Source organism: Alosa pseudoharengus, unplaced genomic scaffold, assembly GCF_046254945.1.
Source record: "Alosa pseudoharengus isolate Yale_2024_CS ecotype anadromous, Long Island Sound unplaced genomic scaffold, YU_APseudo_1.1 YU_APseudo_1.1_scf_21, whole genome shotgun sequence".
NCBI lineage: Eukaryota > Metazoa > Chordata > Actinopteri > Clupeiformes > Clupeidae > Alosa > Alosa pseudoharengus.
The window spans coordinates 17,928,390-17,952,855 of record NW_027468674.1 but is presented as its reverse complement, the minus strand read 5'-3'; the positions used below and the strand labels follow the sequence as shown (position 1 = coordinate 17,952,855).

General features: G+C 43.9%; 1 protein-coding gene across 1 annotated transcript in view; it reads right to left on the bottom strand.

The window, feature by feature from the left end:
* The window catches only part of prkg1b (protein kinase cGMP-dependent 1b), a 152,161-nt gene that overhangs the window by 59,919 nt on the left and 67,776 nt on the right, over positions 1-24,466 (bottom strand). The window contains exons 4-5 of the mRNA XM_076298049.1: positions 9,696-9,801; positions 5,567-5,630 (exon numbers count right to left, since the gene is read on the bottom strand). Coding sequence (XP_076154164.1) covers positions 5,567-5,630; positions 9,696-9,801 — 170 coding nt within the window. The remainder of the gene's footprint in view (positions 1-5,566; positions 5,631-9,695; positions 9,802-24,466) is intronic.

The window sequence follows — 24,466 nt, the reverse complement described above, 5'->3', positions numbered from 1 at the left end:
AAATGAGTGAATACACACACACACACACACACACACACACACACACACACACACACACACACACACACACACACACACACACACACACACACACACACACACACTTCACCTGTTGCTTCACATATTAACATAACTTGACAAAACAAACGACAGGACACTTTCCATGATATTAACGTCAGTGAGATAGAGGGCCGGTCAAAGTCTGCCTTGGCACATAAAGTACATCAGATACACACCAATTTCCATACATTCCTTCCAGAGCTATGTCAGAAGATAACACTGAGGCATCATAAAAGTCGTATCCTACGCATATTAACATAACTATGCAAAGCAAAGGAAGGGGCAATTTACATTAAGATACCATATATATTGAACTGGAATAAGTCAAGTCTTTATTCCACTGTAAAACAGATTTGTGCAACTCAACATCACCCCATCAAGTCACCTTGTTTGCGTTGACTGAACCTTGAGTAAGTACCAGGACTGTGTCAGGCAATAGCACTTAAAGAAGAAATTGTGTTAAGACTGCGAGTGTCTCCCTAAAACAGATAGACAAAGATACCTGACAGATACAAACAAACTGAGAGACCCTCTACCACCACGGCACAGAATGTTATCAATCCAGGGATTCTAGTCCAGCTCTGTGAAGATCTCCCTACTGTCGGAGCAGAATAGTCTCTGGCCGATTTTTACATGGGTCTTGATCGCTAGACGTCGCCAAGTACCGTCGACAGGATGCAGGGCCAGGTGTGATGTCATCAGTGTCATCCCTCCACATGTGCAGGTCCGAGGGGGAGCAGGAACACAAGTGGCCGCAGCACCAAATACCACATTCAGGTCCAAATGCCCACAGAGAGAAACCCACGTTTGAGTCAGCTCCCGATCCCACCTTATCTATCTCTCTCCCATTTACTTCCTGACACTCTTCACTGTGATATCTGAATAATGGCAAAAATACTTTTTTTTTAAAACAATAAATAAATAAATAAATAAATAAACATGTATAGGTCCATGTTCCCTCGGACCAGTTGTGGATTCCCAACCTACATACATACGGTACTGTATAATACACTTGATGCTACATAATATTGACACAACTCAGTCAAAGCAGTAGGATCACTTGAGTGGGTTGTGTTTAGTGCCCTGGCCTTTCCTCTGTCTCTCTTCATGCTCTTACCCACATAAGAGGCTAAAATACCCCCGGAACACTTGAACTTAAAGAGATGCTCCCATCTGACAGAAAATCCCAGAAATCCCTCATTTTTATACTGCCATTCCGGGGGCATTAAAAAAGACGAGGTGGCATTTGGCGACGGTGGGGGGGGGGGTCTAGTGTGGGAGTAACAAACATATCGATCACGACGCTGCTGCTGGGTCATGGGGCGACTGATCGAGCAGGGCGGGAGAGGGAACGGGACTCCCCGCAGAGATGAGAGGATCATTTGTAAGAAAGTCAGAAGGCAGTGTGAGAGTGTGCCGAACCTGATGGTGATGGTGCACAAGCCGCCAGTTTGGAACAGTTTGATGTCTGTAATGCAGACGCCATAACAGAGCCATGTAAATAAGCTATTTAAAGTCTGCAGCTACATCTTCTTAAACTTCGACTTATAAAAATAGTGATGTATGTTCTTTATAGGCTCATTTCAAGACATTTAAGGATGCCTTACAAAGCACAATGACAAAAAAATACAATATTCAGACAAGGTGCAGAATATATCAGAAGTGTACTTGGGAAAAGTAACTTAGACTGGAGCCTATGTGTCAGCAAAAGGTAAGTGAGTTTAAAGAGCTGTGTTTTTGTTTTAGTGTATTTTGAGACGTGATTTAAAAGGAGAACATCATTATTGCATACTGTATGTCTTGTTCCAGGAATTCCAGGGGCAAAATGATGCCAAAATAGCATGGTCATATGAGCAAAACTGGAGTCTGCACAGTACACGCGTATTGGAGCCATGGATCAGAACTGACCACATTTGGTTTAAATCTCCTCCGTTTTTTAGTTCCTTTCAGTGGCTTAACTTTTGACTAGGCTTCCAAAATCCATCATGATAGACTCTGTCATTGTGGGAGCGTGATTTAAAGGGAGATCAGGCATTAGGCTGCATGGGGTTGTTGGTCAGGGTTCTGGTTCGTCTGAGAATCTGTGTTGGGGCAGGCGTTGGGGATGCAGAGACAAGGGAATGTGGACTGCGCTCCTGTGCCACAGAGGGTCAGACGTCTGCCTGGTTGGGCATGCGGTAGGGTAGTGGACTGGCACTAGGGGTGAAACAGAACGGGCTGTCACTGGCTTGGAGCACATCCAGGTATTTGAATCTACCACTTAAACAGTTCAGTACGAATATGTGTACCTTTACACCCCTAGTGATTAACGCCCCCCATTTATGCCTGAGCGCCCCCCTTGTCTGCTGCTTCAGTCACAGTGCCCCCCCAACACTGTCCATAAGGCACACTCACTCTTGGAGCCAGCCCCTGTTGGACGTTTGAGGTACTGCATGTTTTTTAAATTCCCATTAAATTTGTTGCTGCTTGGACTCATGCAGGTGGTTTTGGTGTGTCTGAGAGCCAGAGGTGGGGGCAGTGAGGTGGAGATGGAGCCTGAAGGGCGTTAGGGGTTTGGACGGGGGAGATGAGTAGACGCTCTGAGCAGCAACGGTTCATGCTCCACAGGAGATGGCTGCACTCCCACACTGTTGCGCCAGGTGACTCTGACAGGACAACTCTAACACAAACACACAAAAAATACCTCAAACACTCACAGAGAGACACATATAATCAAATACAGCTGTGTCAAACACATTCACCAAATACAACATGCTCTCTCTCTCTCTCTCTCTCTCTGTCTCTCTTACACATACACACACACACACACACACACACACACACACACACACACACACACACACACACACACACAGACACACTCCACAGCTCATTAATCATTTTCTCTCTGCCCATTAGTCCACTACAGTCACACACACAGGTCTCCATTTTTTCCAATCATTATGTCTCTTTTTTTTGTTGGTTCTGATTTTGTGGCTTTCAAACGAGAGCCACCGAACGGCACAGCTCAGGGAGAAGAGAGAGGAAAAGGGAGAAGAGAGAGAGAGAGAGATTGAGAGAGAAAACTCAGAATGAGGTTTGGTTGCTTGTTATATTGTTATATTGTAAGATATTGTTTGTGACATGGAGGTGTGCTTCCCACAGAGGGGGCATATCTAGTCTTACCTCGCCTGACCTCCCCTCAACCCTTATTTTCTCCACTCTCCCCAGCCTGGTGATGTCAAGACATGCCCCCTTTGTTCACACAAAGAAGCTGTCAACTATATACAGTATAGCCGACCACAACACTCTATATATGGTCTCTGTGAGGTTTACCTTGCAATGGGGACAGAAGAGTATCAATATGCAAATCAGTGTCATGCTAACAATGCCTGAGCCTGTCTTGTGTACATGATAACCACTTCCTCTTCACAAAGAAAAAAACATAATAATTAAAAGCCACAAAAAGAACCACGAATGCTGTTTTTCTATGCAGCTTCTGCCAATCAACACTGAAGTATATCTCTCTCTCTTTCTGACACACACACACACACACACACACACACACACACACACACACACACACACACACACACACAAATCGCTATTTAGTCAATAGCAGTTCTGTTTAGTATCATCTCACATGTTGTGGGTAGACAGGTCCTCGCTGGCTCTGGCTGCTCGCGCTTCATAATGAACACTAATGAGCGTGCAGCTGGTCTCCATGCCGATGGGATGACTAGTGCAGCCATTTCTGCTCAGCTTTCAAGATGTCTGCACACAATCTTCCAAATACTAAATTATGATGTTGCTGCACTTTAACATTAATTTGCATAAATTACTTTAACAAGATGTTCCTTCTCAAATGTGTTATAGTGAGAGAGAGAGAGAGAGAGAGAGAGCGCAGCACACATTTTTTACTTCTGGAAGCATCTCCAGGTGAAGGCGCTGCTGAGATATGAGGGATGCCATTGACAAAACAACATTTTAGGCGTCTGATTGAAGGTTTGTGAAAAACACTCAAAGGGACTTTGTGGATTCGAGTCGACTTGAACACAAAATGACATTTGCGACAGCACTCCACTGACTTGGATTGTATTTCATACAGCTGCACACATGGTACAAAGTCACACTACAAGAGAGCCGACCTGACGCTAGCTGGTTTGCATGCTAACTTTAGCGAATGGGTAACAAAGAGCATTGGTGTTTTCATTCTGAATATTGTTAACTAAAGACAACTACAAATAGCTCTTTTACATAGTGCGGAGATTAGGTTGTGACCACAGTCACTGTGAGCTGACTTATCTTTGGCAAACAGCAGCAGCTGACAGTATCAACCTGGTAGCATCTTATTATCTGGTGCCTCAGGTGTCAATTTAATCACACTGCAGCCTGTTGCAATCTGCTGGAATCACAGATGCATCCTCCACTCCTCCACAAAACCTGCCCCGACCCATATGATGAATGTTTACACGTCAGACAAATGCTAGGGTAAACATTATATATGACATCCCTTTGGCAAGCTGTATTCCCGAGCATTCTTTTTTGTTTTCTTTCTCATATGCTTGCGTGGCAGCCATCTTGTTGCACGGGTCTAAGTGGCCTGGGAACCCAGAAGCAACCAATTGGATTTCAGAATCTTATCCCAGCTGTGGCACCGACTATGGCACAGCATAGAAATGCAGGAAGGGGAGGGAAATGACCTCTGCATCTGTCTCATGGCTAACGTGTAGGAAATGGACATCCTCAGGGGCTCTGGGGCAAGACTTCAACACTTGAGGCATGTCCATTTACACACACACAGACACACTGACATACACACACACACACACACACACACACACAAACACACAAACACACAAACACATACACAAACACACACCCCACATACATACACACAGAGAATAGAGAGAGAGCGAAAGAGAGAGAGAGAGCGGGAGAGAGAGAGAGAGAGAGACAGAGAGAGAAAGTAACTATTCCTCCCCATTAAAACACATGGCGATAGACGTCACCTGTTGCCTTGCTGGCCCTGATGGAGTGCCAGGCAAAGGCTAATGAAGTGGCTCATCACGGCGGACGCCGACGGAAATTGGTTTGATTGCTCACCGTCAGCCCCTAATGGACTGGAAACGGGCATCACCATGCGTGCCTCTTTGGAGTGTTCCCCGTCAGCGACACAGGGCCACCGCACGCTGCCACCGACCTGTTGTCACTGATTGACTTTGTCAGAGGGGGGGGGAACCTGCCCCGGGGGAGAGTATTCAAATCTCATTCGCACAGATGTTTCAGTTCAAGTATTACTATGCAGTCAGTGTTTTTTTTTCACACAGCTATACTGTTGCTGAATGCAGTGGTGACTTCCCCTCAACGCCTAGCTGTTAAACGAGGCGAATGTGAAATCAAACCGAATCATGGGTGATGATTGGTGCTCCTGAAGACCCTGAAGCGAGTTAATGAGAAAGAACGGGGGATGTCGACAGGAAAATCAATGGGGAGTTTGTCATTGGTGCTGGAAGGGGCATCCTACCTCTTCGAGCACGTCTGCCAGCTTGCTGAGAATCTCCTCTTGAAGGCCTTGAAAAGTTGGAACACTGGAGAGAATGAAGAGAATAAGAGGAAGAGGAGAGGGAGAAAGAAAGAGAGAGGGAGAGAAAAAGTCAGAGGGACAAATAAAGAGAGAGGGAGAGAGATTAGACAATCAACAAATTAAAGTCACTCCGATGTCATTATCATCTCTGGAACTCACCTCTGCAGTATATCATCATAACCACACACAATCTATCATCTGTAAGAATTCAATACGCCACTTGTTTCTCTGAGAGCCAAAAGCTCACATCTACACAGAGGATTTCTTCATATCAAGCATTTCCCTCCAGAGCTCTCCTACTGTTAACTAGATTAATGCTGGTGGGATTCAGTAAAATTGTCATGCTGACAAGAAGACAATCTCCCGCCATCCCAAAAAAGACACATTCCACCCCCTCCTCCCTTTTCCCCATTGCCAAAGAAGAAATGTAGCTGGGCAAACAACGAGATGTCTTGTGGAGATTACTGGAGATGCCAGGGGACCGTCCCTAATGCTTCTGCACCGTGCTCAGTTTTACCAGCTGCTCTCATCTCCCCTCACCCCTCCTCTCCTCTCTTCTCCTTTCCCCTAATTTTCTCTATTCTCCCTTCCTCTCCTCTCCCCTCTTCTCCTCTCTTTCCCCCCTCCTCTAATCTCTTCTCCTCTCCCCTCATTTTCTCTATTCTCCCTTCCTCTCCCCTCCTCTCCCCTCTTTTCCCCCTCCTCTCCTCTCCTTTCCCCTCTCCCCTCATTTTCTCTATTCTCCCCTCCCCTCCCCTCTTCTCCTCTCTTCTCCCCCTCCTCTCCTCTCTCCTCACCTCCTCTCCCCTCCTCTCCTCTCCCCTCCTTTCCTCTCCTCTCTTCTCCTTTCCCCTCTCCCCTCATTTTCTCTATTCTCCCCTCCCCTCCTCTCCTCTCTTCTCCCCCTCCTCTCCTCTCCTCTCTCCTCACCTCCTCTCCCCTCCTCTCCTCTCCCCTACTCTCTCCTCCTCTCCTCTCACTCTGATAACGGAGGCATGGGGCAGCAGCTAGAGGAAGGGGATGTTCTTTTGACCTGGCATCTCCTTTCTTCTTCTGTTGACATTTCCTGATCTGCCAATACCGTCACATTAAGCTGAGCATCCACAACTCTGGTGGATGTGATGTGATGTGATTGGACGATCCCTCCCTACCCCTTTTCTGTTTGCTGACGCTGGGAATTTGTGGCTTCTTTACAGTTTTTTCCCATTGCTAACACACTAAAATGACATGCATAGCACAATTATTTAAACTGACACACAAAGAGCAAAACTTCTTCTCGTTCTCAAGTCTCCAAAATTCTAAACACATTTTCTGCTTTACACACCTTTTGCAATTCAAAAATGCCACTTTTAAAATGCACTGAACACGGATCTCTGCATAAGACACAACAATCTGACATAAAGTCACGTTTGCCATTTCAAAACACTGCCATTCAAAATGACACTACATGAGCTAATTGGCCTATACATGTGAATATGTTGCACAGACAGAAAAAAAAGAAGAAAGAAGAATTTTCTACAATTTGCACTATTTTAGTATTATGGCAAAGCAAAACCAGCGTAGTTTGCAAAATTGTGTTTTAGCAATTGGAAAAAACTGTAACGACTACTTTCACTGCTTTGACAACTTTTACACACCCATGTGTTTACATGGCATCAGCAGCCATCAGTAACCCACACATACTGTATGGGGGTGGCACCTGCCCATACACACATACAGTGAAACAAGCACACACACCCACAACATATACATATACAAAACAGCCTACTTGACCATGAAGATGCTTCCACATGTACAGTTGGTGTAATAAGTCCTGACAAACATCATGCACACATGCACACATGCACAAACACAAATACTGTGTATATATAGAAGCAAGCTAGCCTAGAAATCTAGACGCACCCTAGCGGCAGCAAATTACATTTGCTGCCAGGGCTACAGTAGTCTAGCAGCTCTCCGTTGGCTTGTGAGCTCGAAAAATTAAACTTCTATCAGGCCAATCAAATTGTGTATAGAGTCGTTAGGCGGGCTTAACATAATGATTGTTGGCAGTGTTGCAACGGTTTGGCTTGAATTCCCTGCTACTTGAAAACAAATAAGATAATGTTGCTGTTGGCGAACAGTGTGACACGAGTTAAGCTTTAAAGGGAAACTTGGCAGGATTTCCCCCTCTGCTGGAGAAATTGTGCATTATGCTATTTCAAACTGTGGAAAAAGGTAACGATAAAAAGGTAACGATAAAGCACATGGATTTGTTTACAAGCTAGCAAAATGGTTAGCATAAGTTCGGCAGACAATGTGGATGTTACAAGGTAAGAAACACGATTTAAAACGAGTTTCTTGTTTCTCACTTCTCTTTCCGGGACGGTAGTCTCAATGTTGCAAGGTTGGTTTTCCGCCTGGGGACGCCAGGGGCAGCGGGAAAAGTCACCATTTTCACCGGAACAGGTCATTTAACCATCTAAATGATTTCTAAACGGGTTTATTACGTTGAAATAGTTGCCAAGTGCCCCTTTAATTAAGTTGGCAAAAGTTTGAACTAGCCAACTAGCTCCGCTGGTGGGAAACGCATGGGACTCATAGCTGTCCTATTATGTGCAGAGGGAATTTGAAAGACAACCGATTATCCCGTCCCTCGGACTGAGCACTGCGAACGGTGAGTGCCCAGACCCTACATTTTAATGTGGGTCTGGCTCGTCAGGCTAGAAGCAAGCACACACACACACACACACACACACACACACACACACACACACACACACACACACACACACACTTTGCCAAGTGAATCATGATGCTCAGTGAGATATTTTATCTGTTCACACAGGCTGACTGTGGGATCATGCTCATCACTTCTCATTTACGTGTTGTACATATGACACTTGTAACATTTCTCCTGGACCTATATGAGCTGCCCTGAACACTGTGTTTTCCTGCTTTTGATGTAGTGTCTAATGACTGCTCAGTAGTGTTTTCATTTTGACTGCTTTGTGAGATGATCTGAAGACAGTGTTTGGTTTTGAGCACAGGTGCAACTGTTTTGAGGCGATTGCTCAGTTTTGCAGAGGTGGGCAAAGGTTTTGGGAATGTAGTTTGAGATTTGGGATTCGTGTTTATAGTTTTGAGAAAAAGTGTGGCAGGTTTCAAAAAAGTGTGCTTTAGCAATTGTGAAAAACTGTAAAAATGTGACGGTGGAATTACAGGAGGCAACAGAAAACAAGCAATATACTCAGAAGGCGAAAATAAATCTGAATTATCCCAGTCAATGACTGACATAATGACAGCCTGCATCGTCTAGTCTGACACAAATATACAATTCCACACTACTGATAAAGCACTCTGTCTGTGATAAATAGCGCGTCATGGTCTATACCCTTGACAAAAGAATGTGTGAATGTGTGTGTGTGCACGTGAGTGCGTGCGTGTGTGCGTGGAGGCAGAGGGGTACCCTCTTTACACACAAAAGCAAGGAAAAGTGTGCTTAGAGCCTCGCTAATAACTTCAGAGTGAGCATATCCTGGATGGAAAGAGAGAGCAAAAAAGAAGGGGAGAGATAAGGCAGAATAGAAAGGTAGAGGAGGAAGGAGAAATGAGGGGGAGGAGGGGACCATGAGGGAGGAAAAGGTCAGCCAATCCATGCTGATTGTGGCTCGGGAAAAATGGGAAAGGAGGGGACAAAACCAGAGAAATGAATAGAAGAAAGAGACCAGAGAAGATGAAGTCGGACGCTCACACAGGTGGAGAAGAGGCTGAATAGGTCAGAGAGATGAAGGGAAGAGGAGGAAGAGAGAAAAACGAGGAGCGATTGAAGGAGGGATGCAGGAAGGGGAAACATGAAGGGGGAGGGGGGTAGAGAAAGAGGACAAGGGGAGAGAGAAAGTGACAGAGAGAAGGAGAGAGACAGAGGGTGTTGAGAGGAAGAGAGAGAGAGAGAGAGAGAGAGGAAAAGAGGGATGGGATGAATAGAGAAAGTGAGAGGAAGAGAGAAGATGAGAACATGTGAGGGAGATATAGAAAAGACAAGAAAGAGCAGGGGAGAGAAACGGAAAGAAAGAGAGAGCTGACCCACCTTTTGAGAAACTCCATGTATTCTGTCTGCTTGATAAGGCCAGTTCTCATCATGATGGTCTGGAAACACTGGCGGTCAATGGCCCACAGCTTCACATTGGTCAGAGCTGGGGGCAGAGGAGGGGGGAGGGGTTATATGTACATTCGGTACATAGGGATAATGTGCGGAACGCTGGTCATTATCAGAAAATAAGTCCCTACAGGGTGAACAGGACTTGTTTCGTCCTAAAGGAACTTATTTTCCGATAATGACTGACGTTCTATACATAACACCTACTTGCCAAAACGTTTCATCATGGCTTTTGCTGAGAAACAAATGAATGAATGAATGAATGAATGAATGAATGAATGAATGAATGAAGTTCCATTGCATGAAGTGACCAGACTACTTGCAAAGTGATATGAAAGCCTTAAATCGGAAGGACAAAACCTGTTGCCATTGACAGCGGTAATTATGACCGCCGCGCAGCGAAGCGGCGGTCATATAGGTTTAGTCAGATTTTTTTTATTTATTTATTTATTTTTTTTATTTTTCGCATGCCCAAATTTCCGTCAATGAGTCCCGGGACACTGAAAGACCGGGGTACACAAACTTGGTGGGCATGTAACCCCACATGGATAGCATGGAACCATCGTTTTTCGTTTTGATCTGTAGCCCCCCCGCTGGACTGGACCCCCCGAAAGGAGGGTAGGGCAGACACAGTTTTCTGTGAATATCTCGAGAACCGTAGGGTTTAGGAGGACCATTTTTTTTTTGTATGTTGATCTCAAGGGGCCATGTCAACCCATTCCATAACCACTCATTTCATGTATAGCGCCACCTAGTTAAACACAAAAAAGTAAAAATGAGGTGTTGTAATTGAAGGTATCTGTGACCTAACATAGTCAAAACTGCACGAAATTGGAAGTGTATGATCATTATGACACCCTCTGTGTGCACGCCAAATTTTGTGGAATTCCGTTCATGGGGGGCCACACAATAAATTAATTTATGTTACTATACACCAACTGGCCTGTAGGTGGCCGGAGACAGTTTTCTGTGAATATCTCGAGAACCGTAGGGCCTAGGAGGTCCACCTTTTTTATGTATGTTGGTCTTAACGGGGCATGTCAACCCATCCCATTACCACTTATTTTATGTATAGCGCCACCTAGTTAAAAATTAAAAAGCAAAAAATTAGGTGTTTTCATCACAATATCTCTGGCTGACAAGGTCAAAACTGCACGAAATTAAAAGTGTAGGATCATTATGACACCCTCCGAATGCATGCCAAGTTGTGTGTACTTTCGTTCATGGGGGGCCTTACAATAAAATAATGTATGTGTACATTTAGTGACGTACACCAACAATGATTCCCGGGACACTGAAAGACCGGGGTACACAAAACTTGGTGGGCATGTAACCCCACATGGATAACATGGAACCGTCGTTTTTCGTTTTGATCTGTAGCCCCCCCGCTGGACTGGACCCCCGAAAGGAGGGTAGGGCAGACACAGTTCTCTGTGAATATCTTGAGAACTGTAGGGACTAGGATGACCATTTTTTTCCGTATGTTTGCCTCCAGGGGTCATGTTAACCCATTTCATGTACACACATGTGCACAAACAGATACACACACACACACACATACATTCACAGTAATCATACGTATGACACATACTCACACAGTAGACATATGTACGCTTGCACAGGCACATACGCAGGCACACACACAAGCGCACGCACACGCACACGCACACGCACACGCACACACACACACACACACACACAACATAAACATGAACATGCACACATGCACACAATTCAAGAATTTCTCAGAATTATGAACAGGCAAGATGGAGGTGGGGTTGTATAAAATGAATTTTACATGTGAAATCTATGAACTAATCATGTTTTGGTACTTGTTGTCTAGCAGATATCAGTGAGAATTGAGTACGTGTGGATAATGCAATTTAGTGAGACAGTTAGAATCATATAGGCCTTTCAGCGTGATTTATTTTTGTGGAAAAAATGTGCTGGACTGGGAGGCGGTCATATTTTGTACCGCTCTGCGGTACATCTAGTTATTTGTTTGCAGTGGTAATTACATGAAAATAATTTACCGTAGAACGTTGGGAAATCCCATTCAAGTCAATGGAGCGTTCTACTAGCATTGTGAAGAGCCATATATTAAAGGTATATGGACATAGACACACTCACCAATCATAAAAAACTAGGGCTGTCAAAATAACTGATTAATTTCGATTAATTAATTTGAGAAAAAATAACTGATTAAAAAAATTAGTGCAGATTAATCGATTCCATATGACCTTTGACCCCCGAGCCGTTCTAGTCTGTAACCATTAGACTGTAAAATGAAGGAGAGAGAAAAAAATGTGCTGCCTAGATCATTGATTGGAACATTTACTTTTAAAAAACGGCCTGATGGTGTTGATAAAAATAAAGTGTTGAAAATAAAGTCCTCTGCAATGTCTGCAGCAAGGAATTTGCATATCACCGGAGTTCATCAACTCTATAGTCACACATCAATGCAAAGAAATAATTGTTGCCATTGAGGGGAGTGTAAATTTATTTTCATTGTGTCCCCTAGGTTATATCTGTGGCCTGAAATGCCTTGTATGTGAAAAAAAAACGTATTCCCGAAGCACTTTTGAATTTATTTCCTCAGCATATTAGGTCATATCATAGATTATTATGGCTATTATTTGTGAATAACAGTGAAAATAATAATAAAAGAGTTTTTGAACTTTAATGTCACTAATGCTGATTATTCAATGATTCATTTGAATTTAAATATTTAAAATACTTTCACAGCAAAAATTATATATGCGATTAATTTAGATTAATTAATCACAGAGTATGTAATTAATTAGATTAAATTTTTGAATCGATTGACAACCCTATAAAAAACACATACATAAACCAGCAAACAAAAGTAGAATGCTCTCACAGATCAATTATGAACACTGTATGTACATCTCAGAACAAACTCTCACACACACACACATGCACACACGCACACACACACACACACACAAACACTCTCTCTCTCACACACACACACACTCACACACATGTGGTGCTTGGACAAAAGAATCCCCAAAAACAACTAGCGTCTGTCCGAAAAAGCACATTAAGAATCCACTTGGTGATGGCAAGGTACAGTAATTATCTACCCGCTGACTGGGAACAATTTTCCCCAAATGCCGTCAAATTGATTTCCTTTCCGCCATAATCTTGGCAGCGATTGGGACGCTGAGGAGAGACTGCCTGAGGAGTCCATGGAAATAGACTTTCCATTGGATGGAAAGAAGTTATTATTCCGGGACATGAATGGGAATTTTAAATGGGATTTCTTGGGGCCGGATGGTGTTTCTAAGAAAAGAGACGGTGGGCTATTCATTCACTGTGGTACTTTAGCCACTATTGAGGCTAAATGGGGAAAAAAGGTGATACTCTGACACACAACCTGATTTGATTCCTTTTTTTCTTGTGATGTTTTCCAGAGACACCTGTTTCACATATAATTACGTAACCAATCAAATTCCAACATTTCTGAGTCACTCAGTCTTTTAGGGAGCCTGGATCCATTATTCAGTGGGGGTCCGATGGGAAACAGTGTCCACTGCAAACACGTTATCTCGCTATGACAGGCCCTGCAGCGCGGGAATCACCCATAGGCCAGGCCAGCTCACCACAGCGCGAGGGTGGGAGAGATAAGGAGAGGAGGGTGGAGGGAGAGGAGGGTGGAGGAAGAGGAGGGTGGAGGAAGTGGAGACAATTGGCAGCACACAACTACGCACTGGGAATTCCCTCTCAGGGATGATGTACTAGGCTCCCATTTGTAACAATCAACCTTTTACCTTTGGCTGTGTTAACTAAAACGCACAAGGGGCTCTTGTGAAAGATTAAGCAGTTAACAATAAACACGGTCAGTTTGTTATGAGATGCCTGAAATAATGTACAAATCAGAGTGCATCCGACACTTAATCAAAACTATAGCATAGACCACGGTATCTTCAGTTTACCAGCAGTAAAGGAAAACACGCACCCAACCATAAACCAGAATCGCGCACAGTATAGCGCTTTATATTTTCATACATTAAATGACCCACACAACCCCAAATTAATTCAATGTCCTTTGTTTTAGTCCCGAAAATAAACCTAGAAGTCCAAACTAAGCGAAAGATAACCTGTCCTTTGCCAGGACGCCCGCAAGAGTCTGTATACTCCCAACAAGGAAAAGAGAAGGCCGCTGCCCGCGAATTGTCCCGCGACGTGCAAACAAAAAAGGTAATCCACAAAAAAAGGCAAAAAATGCGATGATCGGATTTATCCCACGCAAAATAGAAAGAGGCGACAACAATCGGCCTCACCAACTCCAGTGAATAAATCCAGCCAGCCGACTGCAAAGGCTTCCTTGACGCGTCCTCTTCTTGGTAACGCGCTGGTCTCCCCGACAGTACAAGCGGCGTTTAATTTATATAAAGTCCGTTTCCTCCGTAGGGATACTTTTTCTCTATTTACCCCTTACAAGAAACAGTTTACAACACTTTCCACTGCAGCACTGAGTACTGGCGCCACACATTCAAAAATCTCACACACGCTTGCTACTCTCTTCAGAACGCCCCCATAATTTAGCGCGCTCCCCTATATAAGTTTGGGTGCGCGGTGATAGGCGTATCGGCCGGCAGTGTCCCCATACAAATCACCCATATCCATACCATCATACACAGTGGAAATAAAGCATGATAAATACATATAAATAAGTACATATTCATATCACACTGATATTATATGAGACCTACGGACATATATGTAATAAATAATACTTAATTTTAAGTAATGGCACCTAAACTAATGTGGCAGTGTCACAGTCCCCCCCCCCCCCCCCCCCCCCCGCCAGAGGTACCGGAGGCTGAACCCCAAAGTAGGGCTTCACGTTGACCACATTGACGGTGTCAATCTTTCTATTTTGGTCATTCCACTGTATTTGGTAGTTGACAGGGCCTAATTTTCTCACCACTGTAGCTGGACCCGACCATTTAGGCGCAAGCTTGGATGAGAAATTCTCGGATGCTTTTGAGAGTGGGTGAGTGCGGACCCAGACCAAGTCTCCCGGCAGGAGTTGTGCACCTCTCCTGCGGGCATTATAATACTTGGCTTGTCTGGCCTGACATCCCCCAACTCTTTTCTTGACTTCCTCAAACATTGATTTTTGTCTTTCCAGGATCGTGTATGGAGGTTGATGAGGAGAGGGTGATGTCCCAATCAATCTCTCTAGTGGCCCTTTCAGAGATCTTCCGAGTGCCAGCTCTGCAGGTGTTCGGCCCGTGGTCTCGTGATAGGCGGCATTAATGGCAAAACGGAACTCCCTAACCCACTGATCCCAATTCTTGAGTTGGTTCCCTACATAGGAGGCGATCATCGTTTTGATGGTCCGGTTGGAACGTTCGGTGAGGTTGGCTTGGGGGTGATAGCTGGTGGTAAACTTCTGAGTCACTCCCCAGGTCTTACAGAGGTTAGCCATCTCATGACCAGTGAACTGAGACCCCCGGTCTGAGACTAACTCCCGCGGAACACCAAAACGAGTGAAGATCTCTTCTTTTAGGACGGTCACAATGCGGTGGGCTTTGCTGTCTTTTAAGGGGAACATCTCCACCCACTTCGTAAAGTAATCCACGATCACCAGAAGAAAGGTATTACCCTTTTTGCTCCGGGGAAATGGCCCCATAAGATCCATTCCCAGCTTTTCCCAGGCATCTTCGACTGGGGTTGGCTGCATGAACCCTGCAGGCTGACGGTTTTCAGGCTTGTAAGCCTGACATATGTTGCAGACCTTGACGTGGTTCCATACATCCTTTCGGACAGATGGCCACCAGGCCACCTCAAGGACCTTCAAGAGGGTTTTTAATCTGCCCAAATGGCCACTCAGAGGATGGTCATGAAAGTAATCAAGGAAAACAGGCACAAGGCTCTTGGGTACCACCAGTTGGAACTTGTCTCCCCCCTCTCTCACAGGTGAGCGACGGTACAGGAGCCCTTGCAACACTGTAAACCCTACCCTATCCAGCCTACTGTTGGTAGCAGCCTCTTTGGCCAGGTCACTGACCTCTGTATCCTGTTCCTGAGCCTCCCTTATTGCCGACAACGAAGTGGGCAGGTCTGGGGAACTGTTCACAGCAATATATGCGGCTGCTGCAGTGGGAGGAGTCACTGCTCTAGACAGAGCATCTGGGACGATGTTATGCAGACCCTTTCTATACTGGACCTTAAACTGGAACTGTTGCAGCCGTAGGATCCAGCGCGTTAGCCGAGATGAAGTCTTTGGACAATTAAAGGCCCAGGTCAAGGCAGCATGGTCTGTATACACGATGAACTCCGTACCTTCAAGGAAGTGCCTCCATTTTTCAATGGCCCACACCACCGCAAGACACTCTTTTTCGGATGTAGAGTAGTTGCACTCCGCTCCACGCAACCCCCTGGAAGCATATGCTATCACCTTCTCCCCATCATCAGTCGTCTGGACCAGCACCGCTCCCAGACCCACATCGCTGGCATCCGTGTGAACCTCAAATGACAATGTGTGATCAGGCTGTATCAGGATAGGAGCATTCACCAGTGCCCTTTTCAGCTGGTCAAAGCTCCGCTGACAGTCCTCTGACCAGATCCCCACCACATCTTTCCTCTTCAGGCGGTTTAGTGGGGCTGCCAGGTCTGCAAAGTGATCTATGAATTTGTGGTACCACCCCACTAGACCCAGAAAACGCTGCAAAGACTTGATGTTGGTTAACGCGCTGGATCCTACGGCTGCAACAGTTCCAGTTTAAGGTCCAGTATAGAAAGGGTCTGCATAACATCGTCCCAGATGCTCTGTCTAGAGCAGTGACTCCTCCCCGTACGGGCCACCATCTGTAACAATCAACCTTTTACCTTTGGCTGTGTTAACTAAAACGCACAAGGGGCTCTTGTGAAAGATTAAGCAGTTAACAATAAACACGGTCAGTTTGTTATGAGATGCCTGAAACAATGTACAAATCAGAGTGCATCCGACACTTAATCAAAACTATAGCATAGACCACGGTATCTTCAGTTTACCAGCAGTAAAGGAAAACACGCACCCAACCATAAACCAGAATCGCGCACAGTATAGCGCTTTATATTTTCATACATTAAATGACCCACACAACCCCAAATTAATTCAATGTCCTTTGTTTTAGTCCCGAAAATAAACCTAGAAGTCCAAACTAAGCGAAAGATAACCTGTCCTTTGCCAGGACGCCCGCAAGAGTCTGTATACTCCCAACAAGGAAACGAGAAGGCCGCTGCCCGCGAATTGTCCCGCGACGTGCAAACAAAAAAGGTAATCCACAAAAAAAGGCAAAAAATGCGATGATCGGATTTATCCCACGCAAAATAGAAAGAGGCGACAACAATCGGCCTCACCAACTCCGGTGAATAAATCCAGCCAACCGACTGCAAAGGCTTCCTTGACGCGTCCTCTTCTTGGTAACGCGCTGGTCTCCCCGACAGTACAAGCGGCGTTTAATTTATATAAAGTCCGTTTCCTCCGTAGGGATACTTTTTCTCTATTTACCCCTTACAAGAAACAGTTTACAACACTTTCCACTGCAGCACTGAGTACTGGCGCCACACATTCAAAAATCTCACACACGCTTGCTACTCTCTTCAGAACGCCCCCATAATTTAGCGCGCTCCCCTATATAAGTTTGGGTGCGCGGTGATAGGCGTATCGGCCGGCAGTGTCCCCATACAAATCACCCATATCCATACCATCATACACAGTGGAAATAAAGCATGATAAATACATATAAATAAGTACATATTCATATCACACTGATATTATATGAGACCTACGGACATATATGTAATAAATAATACTTAATTTTAAGTAATGGCACCTAAACTAATGTGGCAGTGTCACACATTCACTCCCCACAGCCGAGGCCAAATGGTCAGAGAAAACTCAGTTCGACACGGTCAGGTAGTTTCACACAGTTGGATAAAATGGGGGAGTGTTTTTGTTTTCGATTTCCAATCATGATTCTCCAGGCCAGGTAAGGTGAAAAGTGAACCACAATAATGGAGTAATGTGAAATGATGACATACATTGTTTACTCGGTAACTCTCTACTGCTGGATGAAAGCATCTGGAAATTATGATACATTTAAATGTATTTATTTGTTTATGCTTTCAGTTCAGTCTGTTTATTTATTTGTTTGTTTGTTTATTTATCTGTAGCCTATGTTGGTCTGTTTCTCAGCAGAATTATAGAAAAAACTATCTACCCAATTTTAATGACATTTGGTGGCAGGTTGTAGCATGGATCAATGAAGAACCTATTACATTTAGTGGATCCGAAGCCCAGGGAGGATACACAAATAATGTTTTACTTCCATTGACATTGCGAGATAGGACAAGTAACTAATGCCTCTTATGGCAGCTGAAAATACTGACTTCGATGGCCTTTTGAGGAAAACCATTATCATTTTCTATCAAGAGAACTCTCTGGCCTCCATCAAATACAATCTCCTCGCGTCTCTGTGTTCTGATTGAGAGATGCTGGGTGATTCTGGAGTTTCACATCATGTTTATCGTGCCATGTGGCTGTAACAGACTTTCCTGATTGATCTCTCTAGGTGTACTGACAGCTGGGAGGTGGATATACTGTAGATAAATGGAGAGACAGAGAAAGGGGCTGGGGCACAGACACGATGGAACATTTAATGTTATTTTCTTTTTTCTTCAGCTCCCAGAACAATATCAGTGAATCATATCACTCGTCTGTACACAAGAGGCCACACTTTAGACTAGACTGAATGTGCGTCTGCTATCAGACAATAACAACTCCAAAACATTGTGTTACAGTTAAAAAGCAAAAAAAGACACCATGAAATGACTCTTTCTTTTCAGCATGGACTAAGAGAAAGAAATGAGAGACAAAGGGGGCAAAAACACTTCCAGGCGAGGCATGGAGAATTATCAGCCAATTAGAGCCTTTCATTTAGCCGACTTTTGTGATAGAATCAATTATAGGTGTTCACTGGTTCGCTCACAGAGACCTCTGCATGCATTAGAGGTAAAGAAAAATGCTAGCTAGACACCGGAAAATGGATTGTCTGAAGAGTGTGAAAGTGTGGAAAAAGAAAGAAAAGCCAGAAAAGAGAGAGAGAGAGAGAGAGAGACTACACACCCTCCAGGCTTGTGCTCATACACAATTAGGAGAATTGGCAATGCTGCTGCCACTGCACAGAGTGTCAAGACAAGGGCTCCTGGGAGAATCTACCTCTATATCTTTAACCCACTCATGTAACCACTACTCCCGACCACACTGCACTTCCCACACCAAAAGAATAGTGTCTGATGGCTAATCATCAGTTATATAGAACAGGTTTCTGGAGACTCTGGGAAGTGCTTTACAGATCATCTGGATTCGATCGGTCACGCTCGGAACATCACACGTTCTTCTCAGCACACACTCTCTCTCTCTGTTGCTCTCTCTCTCTCTCTCTCTCTTGCACTCTTCAGTCAACAGAAGCCGAGTTCAGTCGCCTGTGGAAGAAGTCCTCAGGGAGAAGTGGGATCTTCAGCTCAGACATGGACTCTTTCCCCTGATTAATAAAAGGACAATTAGAGGTGGAATACTTATATCACCCACTAATAAATCATACACTGATAGGCTACATTCTATTTGAGTGTCTTCATGGTAGAAGAAGATAATGAAGTGATTGACCGGCACATTGTACAGGTAACCAGATTTCTGCTTTAGTAACATGAAATAAGACACTGGTAATGTGAAATGAAATGTATATACATGAAATGACTTAATTACACATCAATAAGAACCACTAATGTAGTAATAAAGAACGTAATAGTTGGTAACAGCGGATCATCTAAAAGAGCCCCCTGAGGCTTTGACATTTTGAAGAGGAGAAATAAAGGCACCTCTCCGAATTGTGTTCCCTGCCTGTTGGTGCTCCATGGCAACGCTGATGTTTTTTGGAGGTGATATCAAGTCTGCTCCTGTCATAAATCTGAGCCTTTGGAGCGACTTCACTGGACATATGTAGACTGCAGATTTCTCTCTCCGGACTTCAAAGAGGCCTTGGCCTGCTGTTTGCTGGAGATGGGCACGTTCTCCATGATCGCCCGTCTGAAACGGCTGCCAAGCGAACGGTCAACTTGAGAGACAGTTGGAGGTGATGTTCGATCACGTCAAGCTGGCATGGTTTAGGGGCGCGAGTGCCATCTTTTATACGCCGTCCGTCCAGTCGCCAACGCACCTGGAGGCATACAAAGTATGCCCACTCATGCGCTAAATCATACACCCGTGTGGCCGAGGAGGACTCATCCCCATGGAAACAGGCGTCGCCAACAGTGACATCAGCTCTTGAAAAACACCAGGCAATGTTACGTTTGTGTAAGACATTTAAGAGCAGGACTAATTAAAAGGCCTCGTGTATTTATTCTAATCAATCACAATTATGGATTAAAAACTTCTTCCCTGAGTCCTTTTACTTAGTTATTAAACAGTATGCTTAAAATAATTATTTTAAAAACACAAGGTCTGCTTCCTTATCTTTGACTTTAATAAGGGCCCTATTGCTAAAGCCAAAGAAGAAGAACTCGAGTCCGCATGCTGCGCCTTCCTGGAGAGTGGCCAATTAAACGACTGGCTCCCGATCACCATGCACAGCACACACCACACCGCACCTGCATCGCACATCCCGAAAGTAAACAAAGCAAAGCAATACAAAACAACCGCCATCAAGTAGAGGCTGACATTGGACAACAGCTTACACAGGGCAGCCGTGGCCTACTGGTTAGCACTTCGGACCTGTAACCGGAGGGTTGCCGGTTCGAACCCCGACCAGTAGGCATGGCTGATGTAAGGCCCTTGAGCAAGGCACCTAACCCCTCACTGCTCCCCGAGCGCCGCTGTTGATGCAGGCAGCTCACTGCGCCGGGATTAGTGTGTGCTTCACCTCACTGTGTGTTCACTGGGAGCTGAGTGTGTTTCACTAATTCACGGATTGGGATAAATGCAGAGACCAAATTTCCCTCACGGGATCAAAAGAGTATATATACTATATATACACTGCCACCTGAGGAGCCGAAGGGGAGGAGGCCCCTTCAATCTGGTTGCCTTTAATTTGCCAAGGTCGCAATATGTGATTTCAGACAGCAGACTAACACCTGATTAGCGATGGCATTGTGTTAGAGGAAGAGACCTGCCGATGTTGGTTGTTCAAAATATAAGGTGTGGATTTTGTTGCCAATGGAAATGAAGCTTAAAACTTAAATGTTGCTCCTCAAGAAATGTAGAAAATTATTACTTCAAGGGCTTGTGAAGGAAAGACACTGGGGGCCCTAATTTGAATGATGGGCAAAGTGCAGTCTTTAGTCGGTAGCACTTTATTTGACAGTATTGACATAAGAGTGACATGACACTGTCATGAACACATGACACTGTCATGACACATGAACCCTAACCCTAACCCTAATCCTAACCTTAACTTGTTATGACAAAAAACGAATGATACTTAATGACAAGCGTTATGTCATAAACATTTGTGTCTTGTTTATGACACGGTCACTCTTATGTCGATACTGTCAAGTAAAGTGTAACCCTTTGGTCTAACTACAGATAATTTATTGACTAGGCAACATCTATTAGCTAATCTAACACTATGGGCAAGACCTTAAAAGCAAACATTATTAATGAGTCCATTAAATGCCACAATAGCTATAGTTTATCCTCGAGAACTTTGGTTGTTGATAGACTTTTAAATTAGGGCCCAGGATATTCACCTTCTGTTTTTCACACCATTAAAGTCCTTCTTTTAATGGAGCCCATGGCATGAAATATAATGGCAAACTTAAAACAAAACAAAAACTTAAAAACGAAAACAAACTTCTGCTTGAAAGTCTGCCACTGCAGGCCATTTAAATAGTGGAATTTAGAAGCTCAAAGAAAAGCCTTAACAAAGTCCCAGCTGCGATAACAGGGTTTGTTTGGCTTTACAGGCTGACTCATCAGGCAAAGGCTGAGTTAGACAAAAAAGAAGCAAATTAAAATGATCCCTTTAGCACAAATTAATTACGTCATCCTTTCAGTGATGGAACTAGTGTGTTTTCAACGTCAGATGGGTTTGAAATAACTCACTGCCATTTGTTAATGGCATGTACAATCAGCGGTAAGTAAAATACAGGAGCACGGATAAAGGCTTTCAGCTTTTAACTGTATGTTGAAATGAAATGATGCTGTTGAATAATGCCAATATGCATGTTCCATTCTACTGATGGCATAAGCTTCAATCACAAATAGTGTTTATAATCCTGATTAATGATAATCTCCACACACACACACACACACACACACACACACACACACACACACACACACACACACACACATTCAGGAGGAGAGAGATAGACTTCTTATTTACATGTAATAGCTTGAAATATTTGTATTCATCAAAAAAATGTAAAATGAAGTTGGAAACAATGGTATTTGCATAACATAAAGCATGTATCCTTGGATATTTGCCATCATCAAAGACACTTAAATTAGTCTATTGCATATTTTCAATTATCATCCACCCACTCTATATTTCAATTAAACTGCACTTTCATCTCAGACATGTTTTATTTCTTTGAAACTCTGATGATTGATGTTATATAATTATAACTATTTCATAAAGCTGCAAGCTAAATGCAAGCTAAAACGGATGAGGCTGGAGATTAGGAGGTGCAAGTCCACCTGCACAAGGATCTGCTGCACAGCTCTGTAAGATATGCTCACAATTCACATCCTTTCACATTTGTACAGTTACATTTACTCATTTTTATCCAAAGCAACTTACAAAAAAAAGGGACTAATCAAGATGCAGTGTGACTAGGACATGTTAGTGCAGCAAAAAAAGGTACTGTACTACTCCCATAGAAAGGAATGACTGTTCAAGTGAAGTTAAGTCAAGGGAGGGAGAAGAGGGATAGTCGTGATAGGGAAGAGGGTCGTAGTAAGCGGTAGGTTAACTTGATGTACCGCAGAGCGGTACAAAATATGACCGTCGCCCAGTCCAGCACATTTTTTCCACAAAAATAAATCACGCTGAAAGGCCTATATGATTCTAACTGTCTCACTAAATTGCATTATCCACACTCAATTCTCACTGATATCTGCTAGACAACAAGTACCAAAACATGATTAGTTCATATATTTCACATGTAAAAATCATTTTATACAACCCCACCTCCATCTTGCCTGTTCATAATTCTGAGAAATTCTTGAATTGTGTGCATGTGTGCATGTACATGTTTATGTTATGTGTGTGGGTGTGTGTGTGTGTGTGCGTGCTTGTGCGTGTGCCTGCGTATGTGCCTGCGCATGCAAGCGTACATATGTCTACTGTGTACGTATGTGTCATACGTATGATTACTGTGAATGTATGTGTGTGTATGTGTGTATCTGTTTGTGCACATGTGTGCACATGAAATGGGTTAACATGACCCCTGGAGGCAAACATACGGAAAAAAATGGTCATCCTAGTCCCTACAGTTCTCAAGATATTCACAGAGAACTGTGTCTGCCCTACCCTCCTTTCGGGGGGTCCAGTCCAGCGGGGGGGCAACAGATCAAAATGAAAAATGACGGTTCCATGCTAACCATGTGGTGTTACATGCCCACCAAGTTTTGTGTACCCCGGTCTTTCAGTGTCCCGAGAATCCTTGTTGGTGTACGTCACTAAATGTACACATACATTATTTTATTGTAAGGGCCCCCCATGAACGAAAGTACACAAAACTTGGCATGCATTCAGAGGGTGTCATAATGATCCTACACTTTTAATTTCGTGCAGTTTTGACCTTGTCAGCCAGAGATATTGTGATGAAAACACCTAATTTTTTGCTTTTTAATTTTTAACTAGGTGGCGCTGTACATGAAATAAGTGGTAATGGGATGGGTTGACATGCCCCCTTAAGACCAACATACATAAAAAAGGTGGACCTCCTAGGCCCTACGGTTCTCGAGATATTCACAGAAAACTGTCTCTGGCCACCTACAGGCCAGTTGGTGTATAGTAACATAAATTAATTTATTGTGTGGCCCCCCATGAACGGAATTCCACGAAACTTGGCGTGCATACAGAGGGTGTCATAATGATCCTACACTTCCAATTTCATGTAGTTTTGACTATGTTAGGTCACAGATACCTGTGATTACAACACCTCATTTTTACTTTTTTGTGTTTAACTAGGTGGAGCTATACATGAAATGAGTGGTTATGGAATGGGTTGACATGGCCCTTTGAGATCAACATACAAATAAAAATGGTTCTCCTAAACCCTAGATATTCGAGATATTCACAGAAAACTGTGTCTGCCCTACCCTCCTTTCGGGGTGTCCAGTCCAGCGGAGGGGCTACAGATCAAAACGAAAAACGATGGTTCCATGCTATCCATGTGGGGTTACATGCCCACCAAGTTTCGTGTACCCCGGTCTTTCAGTGTCCCGGGAATCATTGACGGAAATTTGGGCATGCGAAAAAAAAAAAATAAATAAAAAAAAAAAAAAAAAAAAAATCTGACTAAACCTATATGACCGCCGCTTCGCTGCGCGGCGGTCATAATAATGTCCAGCTGCTAGTAGTGCTAGGAGAGGAGGTACTCTCAGAAGAGTTGGGTCTTCAGGAGGTTTTACTAAGAACCTCAGTTTCTTGCCCCTTTTCTACAAAGAATAGTGGTCA